The sequence below is a fragment of the Microchirus variegatus genome, assembly GCF_963457635.1.
Source record: "Microchirus variegatus genome assembly, chromosome: 16".
Lineage (NCBI taxonomy): Eukaryota > Metazoa > Chordata > Actinopteri > Pleuronectiformes > Soleidae > Microchirus > Microchirus variegatus.
This window is the reverse complement of record NC_139817.1, coordinates 24,590,031-24,603,005: the sequence shown is the minus strand read 5'-3', so window position 1 is coordinate 24,603,005 and position 12,975 is coordinate 24,590,031. Positions and strand designations below refer to the sequence as shown.

At 43.2% G+C, this 12,975-nt stretch overlaps 1 protein-coding gene across 1 annotated transcript; it reads right to left on the bottom strand.

Moving 5' to 3' along the window:
- Nucleotides 1–5,638: 5,638 nt before the first annotated feature.
- tbx16 (T-box transcription factor 16) lies at nucleotides 5,639–8,094 on the bottom strand (the record flags this gene model as incomplete). Its single annotated transcript, XM_083902142.1, has 8 exons — nucleotides 7,940–8,094; nucleotides 7,742–7,844; nucleotides 7,258–7,422; nucleotides 6,999–7,145; nucleotides 6,838–6,908; nucleotides 6,677–6,759; nucleotides 6,365–6,584; nucleotides 5,639–6,086 (listed from the first exon to the last, which is right to left on the bottom strand). Exons 1-8 carry the CDS (start codon nucleotides 8,056–8,058, stop codon nucleotides 5,639–5,641), a joined length of 1,356 nt encoding a protein of 451 aa, XP_083758268.1. The 5' UTR covers nucleotides 8,059–8,094.
- Between the last annotated feature and the right edge of the window lie 4,881 nt (nucleotides 8,095–12,975).

Here is a 12,975-nt window from a genome sequence, read left to right as displayed (position 1 = left end):
TCATAGTTGACGGATGTCGTCATGTTCACTGTTGCCGACCATCACACAGACACAAACAAAAGGGCTCCACACTGTGACTGCACTCACATTTATGACGTAGGTCACTCCTACTTGTCACATGTGCTGGTGATCAAGGTGATTAACCTGCACCTGTTGGGGAGCAGCAAACAATCAAGGCTGGTTTGGTAGTTTAACGTGTACAGAAACAGATGATAACAGCATAAAAAACATTTAGAAAATATTTAAAGACAAGGTTTTAACACGACTGAACTGTTTTAAAACATTACAGCGATACACCAAAGGACACAATGGCCAGTTAAAGGGATACTTCACCGATTTGAATGTGGCTTTGTTTTGCTAGAATAGCAGTAGTATTTTTTAGAAAATGTGCTTCACTCCCTCAGTTTTTCCCTGACTTGTAAAAAAATCTGTTTTCCATTTTCAAAATGTGCCCTACTGTGATGCAAAACGCGTCATTTGACTCACAGTAGGGCACATTTGGATAAGGGAAAACAGATTTTTTTACAAGTCAGGGAAAAACTGAGGGAGGGAAGCACATTTTCTAAAAAATACTACTGCTATTCTAGCAAAACAAAGCCACATTCAAATCAGTGAAGTATCCCTTTAAAGCCCAATTTATACTTCTGCGTAAAGTGCTCTGCGTAGGTTACGCAGAGTCCTCTGCGTCGTCTCCGACTGCACGAAATATTTTTTTAGTGTCCGTCACTCCGTCAAGAGACAACGGAGACGGCAAGAGCTGTGATTGGTCCTCAGGACAGGCCGAGATAACGCTGCTCTGTGCCGGCTCACAGTGAGCACCGAGCGTCCACAGAGGTGGAGCTGATCCCCGCCGACGACGTCGCTGCCAAACTATAAATACGTCATATCTTAACACACACAGCACATGTTTAGACTCTAAATGGACAATTTCTCGCCTCAAATTATCTTAAAACTGCGTTCAGTGACACAGAAAAGTGAGAAACGGCCACTGTTTCAACAACAACAGTCTTTCTCTCTCTTTCTCTCTCTCGGACGCCATTGCTCACTGTAGCCAGAAGCACAACAACCTTGCGCAGCGACCCCTACTGATCGGGCGGGAAATTGCAGCGCGTATCCGCCACGACGCAGAAGTATAAAGGCTCGAGGCGTCTCCGTGGTGATGCAGTCGGAGAAGTATAATGTGGCCTTTACAGATCATAGTGGATCTACACAGGCACAGGAAAAACCCATGGAAAAGACAGTGTTTTCATTTCCAGAACTTTCACAAATGCATCACACGGGCCGGGATTAGACCCTGTGGTGAGCTGATTCTGACCCTCGGGCCGTACGTTTGACACCCCTGATCAAAAGAGACTTAACATTGATCCCTGATGGAACTGTTGCTGCTGTAGATGTGAAGGAATAAGGAAAGAATGAGGATGTGAATGAGAACTTTGACCTGCATTAACTGTGATTACTGACTTTAACATGTGTGCAACAGACTCTACAACTGTGCAGGGAAGCATTTTACACCTCTCACTTTACACAAATGTAACTTTCAACTATTAATCTCCTAAAATACAAACACATGAATGATGTACATTTGTTTAAAAGGCTTGTCCAAATAAAGTTTCAAAATTGACAACTAGGCAGTTAAAATTAGTTAAAATAAATAAATAAACAAACCTTAATTATGTCAAAAAGTCAGGTTCCCTGTGCGTCTCGACTCAAACGTCCTCACAGACATTCCCACAAAAAGAATTCTGTCGTGTACGACATCAACAGAATGTCTGTCTGTTGTGTGTACTTATATTAAAACGTCCCTTTTTATTCTGCTTGAATGTGTTCACATCACCCTTGATTGTTTGCTGCCTCCCCACAGGTGCAGGTTAATCACTGTGATCAGCAGCACACGTGTGAAGAGGGAGTGACCTACGTTATAAATGTGAGTGAGTGTCAGTGAAGCTCCAGACGTCGTCGTTCTTGGTGAAAGAAATGTGTTTCACTGCACTGAGGTCATGCTGACCATATGTTATTATTATTATTATTGGCTTTATGTGGGAGCTTTAGCAACAAGGAGTCAGGAAGATGTTTTATAAAGATGATAATGTTGTCATTTTGTGGGTCCAGACTTCCTGCAAGTTATAACTAGTTCTGTGGAACTTATCTCTCTCCTTCACTTTATGAAAGTCTGTGTCGCTGTCTGGGACATAAGGGTTCAGAGTGAAACCTGAGGTTTAACATTCAGTGTTTTTTCTCTAAATGTTGTCTTCATGATTAATGAATTGATTGATGTGCAAAAGAAAAGACAAATCAAATATTATTCAGCTTTAAATCAGGTTAAATACTAAAGGTGCATTATGTAAAATCATAAATCATAAAATCCTCCTAATATGTCACAGAGACTCAGGAATAATATTCATATAACAAACTGAACTCACCAACAACAACAGTACAGACTAAATATTTGCGGTAAAAATTTTTGCCTACAGCCGTCTACCAATCATTGCAGTCAGTAGAGTCTCAGCTGCCGAGCAACCACATGTTGCCAGTTACGTCAGAAAACCAAACCTAAAAGACCTCGGTGTTTTGAATTTGAATGTAGTAACTGTTTTTGGCCACATTCTTACATATGGCGCCTTTCATACTGATTCAAATGTGTTTAAACACATTAGCATTAAACAAATGAAAGGTCGTATCATTTATAATCGTGGAGATTCAAACACGTTTCGCTCCCTGAAACACTTGTTGTGTTTGCAGACAAAAGGGCAAAATATTATTATATTATTATATATTATAAATATATGCCCTTTATTCCGCCCCATGTCTCCATCAGTTCCTCTCCATTTGGCCTCCACTCCATCAGCTTCATGAAGGCTGTTTCATCTGCATCTGTTACCCCCCCCCCCCCCTCCCACAGGCCCCTAAGTGAGCCCCCCCCCCTCCTCTCTCTGTTTCACACTATTGTGTCAGGCCCTGCCAGAGTCTGGACATAATCTGCTGACACCAGCACTGGACGTCCGAGCGTCGACAATCTGCCTCTGTGTTTATGCATCGGCCTTTTCATTCCAGAGCTGCACGACCACCGCGGGGATACTTAAGACATATGTGCCGGCACTTAACCCGACAGTCAGCTGCCCTTAACGAACATCTGAGTCCAGGTCGATGTTGCAGCTCTTTGCGGCTCCATTATCAGAGCAATTTAAAGGCCCGAATTACTCACTGACACTGAGCTATGAAGATTAAACCCAGTGGAGCTTGTGGCTGCGTGTAAGGGAAGTGCTTTAAGTGCACACTTTAGATTCTTCTTCCTCCTGCTGTGCAGAAGACCAGGAGGTCCAGAGGTGAGTCGGTGAAGAACAAAGAATGAACACCTGTGGATGAGAACAAGGTTCCTCCTGAAGGTGACACAGCAGCACATTTTAGGCGTTTAACACGTTTTAATCATAGCTGCTGTAGTCATTGGCTTCATTGGCGTAACTTCTATCATTTGAGCAGATGTTGACTTTCTAACATTGCAAAATACCAGCGAACAGCTGCTCACTGGAAATATTCAATCCAATCCACTTTATTTGTATAGCACATTTTTTATGAACAACACAGTTACCAAAGTGCTGCACAACAGATACCAGATGATACAATAAAGAACGTTAAAGGGACACTGTAGTATTTATGGGTTTATATAACCCAAAATCCACTTTTTTATACATATTATGTGCTCCTGCATTGTCTAGTCGCTGTATAATAAATAATTTTGGGGGAGGGGTGAGCAGAGGAGCAGTTCTTTGTTGTACATTTCAGCCTCTCCTCTAGATGGCACTATAAACTACTTACTTCACCTTTAAAAGTTAAAATACAATAAATTAAAAGCATATAAAAGGCAAAAACCATAATCATAAGATCAGATAAAACACTAAGAAATATAAAAATACAGTAAAAGACAGACAGAGATCACACAACTCTCACGCTGTATTAAAAGCCAAGGGGTAAAAATTACTTTTCAGGCGAGATTTAAAAGTATCCAGGGTGAGGGTCATTTTGACATGGGTGGGTTAGCTCATTCCATAACTTAGGAGCTACCACTTAAAAACCACGGTCCACCGTGGTTTTTTGGCTGCTTTTTGGCACAACAAATCATAAAATATTTGCATTTTAAACCTTTTAAATGCCACTGAAACTCAAAGTCCTGGGTCTGCACAGTACGGCTTTACCTCGTAATAGTCTGAATTATATAATATGATTGATCATTTAATGATGTAATCCAGTTTGTCTATGACATACTAATGTATCATGTTCATCAGAAAATAACAGTGACATATTCAGATTATTGTGAAAAGGAGTCACTGATCAGATTAGAGCAGCAAACTAAAGAAAAAAACAAAATACACTAAAACACTAACTGGACAAGATCAACCAAAACTTTAAATTAGGATCCAGGGACACATTCATTTATTTTAAAATATATAATAAAGAGATGAGATTTTTTTTTTTAAATGACAAATGGTGTCATTTTTGTTGCTTTACTAAAATAATCTGTAAAAAAAAAACTGTTTTCTACAGTACAGTAAAACGTTATAAACGAAATAAAACGACATCCTGTGTCAAACACTCTTTAATATCTTAAATAAGGTTTAATTCTCCCAGTTTCTTACACTGTGGTTTTATAGTTACTTTAAAAAAAAAACACAGGTGTATATATATGTATATACACCCATAGACACATTTTCACCAGCTCTAATTAAACCTCCCTGCTAATAAAAAAATAAAGGTTGTAAATGATTGAATAAAATCCACATCATGTCAGAAATGATCCTCAGGGATGTCCTTCCTCCTCCTCCTCCTCCTCCTCCTCTTACACCTCCTCCTCCTCTTACACCTCCCTCCCCCCGTGCACTTTTACAGCAGTCATTAGCGGCTCATATCCACCCAGGGTGGAGGAGATGGGCCCCCATTTACATGCTTTTTAAGGCTCTTTGAGATGGAGAATGAGAGTCGTGCAGGGCTTTACGACGTCGGTGGGTAAACCTCAGCAGGTGAGCCAGAGTCAGCGGCGTTACAGCGTCTTTAATGCATGCTGAGCCTGTCACAACTACACAGCGACACTCGTTAGATCAACAAAAGAGCAAATACAAACATTCGCCGACGACAGATGTGATCAGAGCAGAGTCTGCTGCAGAGCAGCGAGGACGTGGATTAGAGGAAGTTTGTGTAAAATGTTGTCTAATCGCGAGGGTAACTTATGTTTCATTTCAACTGTTTTTGAAAGTGTTAATTGTATATAATGACACTGGAGTCTGAGCTGATTTTAGCCTTTTATTTTCAGATCACGTCACAACTTGAAGAAGCACAGAAATTGCACACTTACATTTTCATCGTTTTGTTTCTTTTTATATACAAAAATAATATTTACACTTGAGCATGAGATGAAATACAAAATAAATAGACACTTAATTAATCAGTTCATTCATCGTTAGTTAATTCAGCATGATTAATCCCTCAGCCTGAATCCTGTCAGGACAGCGACAGTGGGTCTCTTCTGGTCTCGGGGCCCTCTGGGGCCCTCAGTCTTTTGTGGAAACATGCATTCTCAAAGCTGTGAACACCGACTCGGCACAGCAGCGTCATTCTGAAGTCACTCTCAGTCACACCGATGCGCACTTCACCAGCACGAGTAAGAGAACAGCGGGTACTGGCTCCACTCGGCCACGTTGCCGTGGTGATAGCCGTGGTGCACGGCCTGTGTGGCGTAGTCGGCGGTCAGGTGGTGAGGAGGCGGGTACTGGGCAGCAGCGGGGCCGCTCCACTGGCCCAGGGGCTGCTCGGAGTTGTAGGGGCTGTAGATGTGGTGGCCGATGACTCCCGGTTTCCCGGCCTGCACCGCGGTCATGTTGAGGACCCCGGGGTAGTCCTGGGGGCCCGGCGGGTGCTGCGGGGGGCCGCACGGCGAAGGGCCGACCTCGTGCGGCTTCGACGAGTCGTGGTCGGGGACGGTGGCGACGTCGGGGACCCTGGACTCGAAGCCGCCGCCGCCGCTGCGTTCCGAGCTGCCGTTGCTGCTGCTGCTGACGCTGGAGGACGGAGACGGAGACTTCCCGTAGTCGTGGAACCTGAGGGGGGGGAAAAGGAAGGGTGGTGGTCGGTGTTTGGGTCACAGAAATGATGTGGTATTACTTGTACGCTGCATCCGTCAAGCAATACTATCAGACCTGGCCGATATGGGGGAGTTTGAACTATGGAGCTTTGTGTTTTCAGTCAAACTCAAACCTGTTTGCAGCTGTCTCGCTTTACTAACACAATGTTGCTGTTGCCTCCACCTTTGCTGACATGAAACGAATCAGTTACACACTCCGGCTTTAACCGTGTGACAGGTTTGAGCAGATCGTACCTGTACAGCTGATAAGAAGCAGGAGCAGGGACGAGCTGCTCTGCGTTGTACAGATCCCTCGCCTCGACCCCGGCAGGAGACTCGGTCCTCGCCCTGTGCTCCCTCTCCGCCGTCCACGGGGAGTAACGCTCCTCTTTGACGTCCTCCGCCTCTTTCTTCTTCGCAGGCAGCTGCTCCGCTTCTTCTCCGTCGTAAGCCTCGTACGACGAGTGGAGGAAATCTGAACGAAGAAGAAGACGCCAGAGTCATTAAAAAACAAGTACAAGAAAAAAAGAGAGATGCATTAAAAGACAACACGAGAAGAGTTTGTACCTTGTGGATTTTCCTCCTCAGAATCCCTGACGTCTGACATCTTCTGTCTCTTCTCCAGGCTGGACGGGCTCTTGTTGGAACGCCTGGAGCAGAAGAACATTTATTTAATACTTTACTCTCGCTTTGATCCACTACATGTGAACGACTGGCGCGACGCATACCTTTTTTTATTGGTGCCTTCCTCACGAAAACCCTTCGCGAACGGGTTGTGATCGATCTTCAGTTTAGTGATCTGTAAACGAGGGAAAACATTCAGTTAGAATCTCATGTGTCGTGTGTGATGGTCCCACCTGCAGTGAGAAGTGGTTTGAGCTGAGCTGACCTTGGTGTTCTGGTAGGCGGTGACGGCTGTGAACGAGGTCTCGGGGAAGGTGAACGTCTGAAAAACACTCCAGCGGACGCTGAACAGGTCGTCGGCCTGGACGATGTGGAAGCGAGGGTGGTACCGGTGCATGGAGTGCAAGATAATCTGCACGGAAGAGGCAAAGAAAAATGAATTTTTTTTGGAATGTTTTACAGACACTTTGAGCTCCAGGGGGAGCATGTGAGACGTGTGATGGAAAACAATGAGCATTATTTACATGGCCGTGCTGATCCAGGGTGTTGTTGGTGAGCTTGAGCTTGAGGAAGGAGACGGACTGCTTCATCCAGTGGCTCCCCGGTGCCGGAGAGTCGGGGTGGAGGTAGGTCCTGCAGGGAGGCTGGGGCTCCGCTTTTCCTGCCACCTCCCATTTCTCTTTATTCCACTGTAAGGAAAAAAAACAAAAAAGGGCAGAGCACACACACAGTCAGCTAGTGTCAGGGGAAGAGGAAGGTGATTTACAGACTTTTCCCTTCACTTCCCACAGTGTGTGTGAGCGTGGAGTGGCGGCTGGCAGGTACCACCCACAGAGATAGGGGGGGCAGAGTCACTGGGCTCCCAGCAGGGGATAGAAAAACAGGAAGAGATAGCAGCCCTTTGATGTACCCTGTCACGGGGGGGGGGGGGTGATAAACACGGGGATGTGTTGTCTGAGGAGAGCGGTGACCGTTTTTTTAAGTGAAAAAGCTGCCGTCTTGTCTTACCTTGTACCTGAAGCCGTCCTCTGGCACCATGTCCACCAACAGGATGTACTTGGCACAGGGAATAAGGCCGGTGAGGTTCACTTTACAGTGTGGAAACATCCTCCTAAAGAACACACGGAGAACAATGAGCAAATGCAGACGTAGAGAACACCGTTTCCCAAATATTTCATATTTAGTCGTGCTTTTTTTTTCTCCTACCTTCCCGGTTTAGTGATGATCATCTCTGTCCCAATGCCATGGAAGGTCCTCCAGAGTTCAGGGTCCTCCAGAGTCATCCTGATGTTACCCTGGAGGTAAGCATCAGGCCCGGCAGCCATGGAGGACGGAGGAGGCGGGCAGTTGAAATTGGGCTTCAAGTCTAGAGGATGAAAGAGAAGTTTATCATAGCACAATGCTTCAGGATTAAGAGAAAAAAAAAAAAACTCCAGAAAAGTCTGCTCGTCACTCACCGATGATGGACTGCATGGTTCAGGTTCGGCACAAGAAAAGTTCACCCAAAAGATTCAGAGTCAGTAAAAATCCATGTATCAGTGAAATCCAAAGATATTCTTCAACTCTCTTCTCCCTTTTGTCAAGAGTTCCAACAAAAAACCAGAGGGAAAAATCAGAAATCCAGCAGCAGATCAGGGCGTCACAGGGTCACACAGGACTGAGTCGCTACAGCATCTCAGAGGTCTTGACTCCTGCAGGTCACAGAGACCAGGACTTTTAAGGGGAGACCTGGAGTGGGTGGGATCAAGAGAAGCATTCCCAGGCTTTGAAGTGACACAATCCTGAGTCAATGTCCCGCTGTGATTGGAGGGCACTGGAAATCAAAGAGACTTAACAGAGCATTGATACCATCCCCACAGGAAGGGCTGCGGAGGAAACGCTTCTTTATTAACTGCTAAGAGACTTTAAAACAAATACGGAGCGAGTTCTCTGCTGCAGAGCGGCTCCACGGTCTGTGCAAATATCATCCACGCCGATGGAACTACACTAAAAATGCTATTTAGTGCGTTTGTGCGACGCGATAAATGATAAATGATCCATTTGACGCGGCTGAGAGAAATGCAGTGGAATAAGCCACCATTTTTATCTCAGAAACAGAGTCAATACAGTGTTTGAATATTATTTCTGCCTCATCTTAAATCTTTATATATATATATATATATATATATATATATATATATATATATATATATATATATATAAAGACATATAAAGACATATAAAGACATATATATATATATATATAAAGACATATAAAGACATATAAAGACATATAAAGACATAAATAAGATATTTTTATATATATATATATAAAAATATCTTATTTATGTCTTTAAACTGTCTGTCAGAGACATGACATGGTGGGTGGGAGACGCTGTGTAAACCCATAATGGTGTGATGATAACATGAACTTCTTCTGCAGGTAACTTTTACCTGGGGGGCGTCTTCTGAAGGCAGAGGAGAGGGCGGTGGGTTGGGGGGGGGGGGGGGGGTGTTGTGTATTGGGGTGTCTAGACAGGCCCCTGCTCTGATAGATAATCTCATTAAGCTAGTTTCCCTTCAAGGAGCTGGTTTCTGCATGCAGAGAAAGCCCCCGTGTATAGAGAGGCAATTAACAGCCAGTTAGCACCACGGGTCCAAGTCAGCCGTGAATGGGACGGGAGGAGGAGGCGCGGAATAAAGACACGCAGGGACGTCCTGCATGCACCGTCCACACATGTCCAGCTACAATCCACTGAGTTTGACTTGGAAACATAGATTTAAACTGTGATATTCAAGCTTTCTTAAAAGCTCTGTTTACTTACAGACAATGAGACTACAGTGATTGTCTTTTCTTATCCTTTTATTATGAAACACACACACCATTTCTTTTAATGTGCGTTTAAAATAAGTGTATATGCTGAAAAACCCTGTCAATTACAAATATTCCTATTATATTTTTATAGTTTACATGCTGCTGAGCGGCTCAAGGACCCTTTCATGGATTATTGTGGACAGGATAGTAGTTTAAAAAAGTTTTTAGCATGATTTTCAGTCTGCAAAATATTTTTTTAATGCAAATATTTAGTCTGTACTGTTGTTGTTGGTGAGTTCAGTTTGTTATATGAACATTATTCCTGAGTCTCTGTGACATATTAGGAGGATTTTATCATTTATTACATAATGCACCTTTAAAATACAATATATAATAAATCAGTAATAAATCAATAATAAATAAAAACAATAAAGTAATAGTGAGAGCTCAATTTAAAACTAAAATTAGAATAAAAACAAATCAACTTTAAAGGTGCCATATGTAAGAATGTGGCCAAAAACAGTTACTACGTTCAAATTCAAAATACAGAGGTCTTTTAGGTTTCGTTTTCTGACGTAACTGGCAACCCGTGGTTGCTCGGCAGCTGAGACTCTACTGACTGCTATGAATTGTAGACTGCGGTAGGTGGCGCCACAACATGATTTCAAAACATAAACATGATTTGCAGTCTGCAAAATATATTTTTTAATGCAAATATTTTGTCTGTACTGTTGTTGTTGGTGAGTTCAGTTTGTTATATGAACATTATTCCTGAGTCTCTGTGACATATTAGGAGGATTTTATCATTTATTACATAATGCACCTTTAAAATACAATATAATCACACACAACATAATAATAAATAAAAACAATAAAGTAATAGTGAGAGCTCAATTTAAAACTAAAATTAGAATAAAAACAAATCAACTTTAAAGGTGCCATATGTAAGAATGTGGCCAAAAACAGTTACTACGTTCAAATTCAAAATACAGAGGTCTTTTAGGTTTTTCGTTTTCTGACGTAACTGGCAACCCGTGGTTGCTCGGCAGCTGAGACTCTACTGACTGCTATGACTGGTAGACTGCGGTAGGTGGCGCCACAACATGATTGTAAAACATAAACATGATTTGCAGTCTGCAAAATATATATTTTTTTAATGCAAATATTTTGTGTACTGTTGTTGTTGGTGAGTTCAGTTTGTTATATGAACATTATTCCTGAGTCTCTTGGGCAACAACAAACCTGGCAACCTTAACCTTAAAATATAGAATAATTTATAAAGGATATTTGCAGCGTTTATAGAAAAGAAAATGGGTCTATTTTAAACAAATATTTACAGTGTATAATAAAAAGTTGAGTTTATATCAGAGCACATTCTCGTGTTGTCTCCTTGTTTACTGCAGGCAAAACAAATGCTAAACACAGAGCGTTAGCATTGAGGGAGAAAAAAAGTTCCTGTTCTTGTTTCCACTGACGTGATCATTTGAATTGAGGCGATTTTTTTCACATCTCATTTAACCTCCTTCTTTCTTTCTTGCACGACAACACTTCCACTTTCACTGCTTTGCGGCGCGTGTGCTGCATACAGTCCACTCTGTGTGTGACTGTATGCGTGTGCGACGACAGAGAAGAACTCTGTGGAATCAGCAGTTAAATGGACATAAAGAGACGTTTTACTGCGAAAAAAAACAAAAGTCACTCCTGTGAAAATATTGACCGGCTTCTTGGAGGCTCTCTTGTTGTGGGTCGATGTGAAATAAAAAAAAAAGGACAATAACACCGTTGCTTTAATGATGCACTTAAGAACGCACTCCACTGTTAACTGCCCTGATGCCTGATGCCCTCACACTCCGGTCCTGCTCTAAATGCGTTGGTGCCACAAACATTGGCCTCGACGATGTTTTATATTCACCTTATGTGAAAAGCAGTTGTTGAGGAGGAGTTATTCACCACAGGTTGAGTGTGGTTCTCCTCACCAGCTCCACATGTTCACGAGAATTCATTCTGACGATGAATTCTCAAAGCGCAGTGTCAGTGTCAGAGCTGAGGTGAGGTGAGGAGGTGTATATTTCGGCAGCAGCCGCGTCAATCCCATTATGCACCGGGCTCTAAAGGTGAAAAAGGGCCTGAGGACAAAAGCAAGTCAGGGAATGACGGGGGGGAGAGAAGTCAGCGTGAGGGCGATCTGAGGTCTGCAAGACTGTGCAGCGTTTAATTCACAGACTTCATATGAAAAGTGATCCTTAGTAAGTGTAGAAAGTAGACTGGAAGTAGCAGTTAAACACCAGGGGGTGAACTCTTTCTATTTCTAAGTCTTCTTCACTAGAATATAATGTAGATCTTGTGAAAAGATGTCACACGAGCAGACACCAGTGTGACCAACGGCTTCCACAAAACTGACCTGGCATCAGTCAAACTCTCAAATCTCGAGGCTTCACAATGAGTTTGTTTTGCAACAACCAGAAGAGCACGTTGCCCACTTCTTATGTTGTTATTTGTTTTTTTTATGAACGGTCCAGTGTATGTAACAACTTCTGACACCCAAGAGTGAGACTTGAGATTGACTCGATCTGCCATGTCAGGTAAAGAACGTTGTTCTCTTCCATTTTGTGCAGCAACACTGTGGTCGCTGTAGAAAGACGGCAGCTTCTGTAAAGTAAGGCCCTCGCCTCCAGTACAGTAAGAAAAACCTAATTCTCTTTATTTTCCAAGTGATTCTACGCCCTAGCAACTGTTTTAAGATCCCAACGTGTTGTATGACATGGCTTTTGTCAGAACAAAATGACTCATCAGAGATCTCCTCGGTCGTTCCTGCCGATCCACCTTCAGCAGAGATGTTCCTCCTCTCAGGTGTCAGTCTTTTGGCCATTTGCTTTAACTGCACAGCTCCTTGTGCTCGACAGTTAACAGCTGCCAATATACAGCCAGGGCCCGGGGATCAGACGGCTCTGCGGCAGCCCAATAAAGAGCCCCCGGAGTGGGCTGACGAGAAATCTCACACCTTTCGCTCACATTAGCCATGCAGCATGCTCTTTTGATGCTTAATTGGCCACTCTGAGGTGGTTTGTGGAGAGATAGCAGCCCCACGGCTGCAAACAACATGGAGTCACAGGGGATTTAACAAAATCACATGGCAGGGGAAAATGAGGATATTAGGATATGACTTCGTCTGCTGGTCTTACACAAGGCACTAAAGCCAAAATATATTAGACTTCTCTCCAAACTTTTATTTGTCTGATTTCAATAAAACACGATGCATCATTTAATTTTTTAAAAGCTGCAAAGCAATAACATCCTCTGCTGCCAATGCCTCCGTCTCTGAATGCAGAGCGAGCGTGATCTCACGTGCACAGACGAGGGGGCCGGGCGCTTTCACATTTGGTCGACCGACCATAAGAAAACAAACCTCACGTCGAGCTTGCCTGGTAAAGGGGGCAAATGACAACTT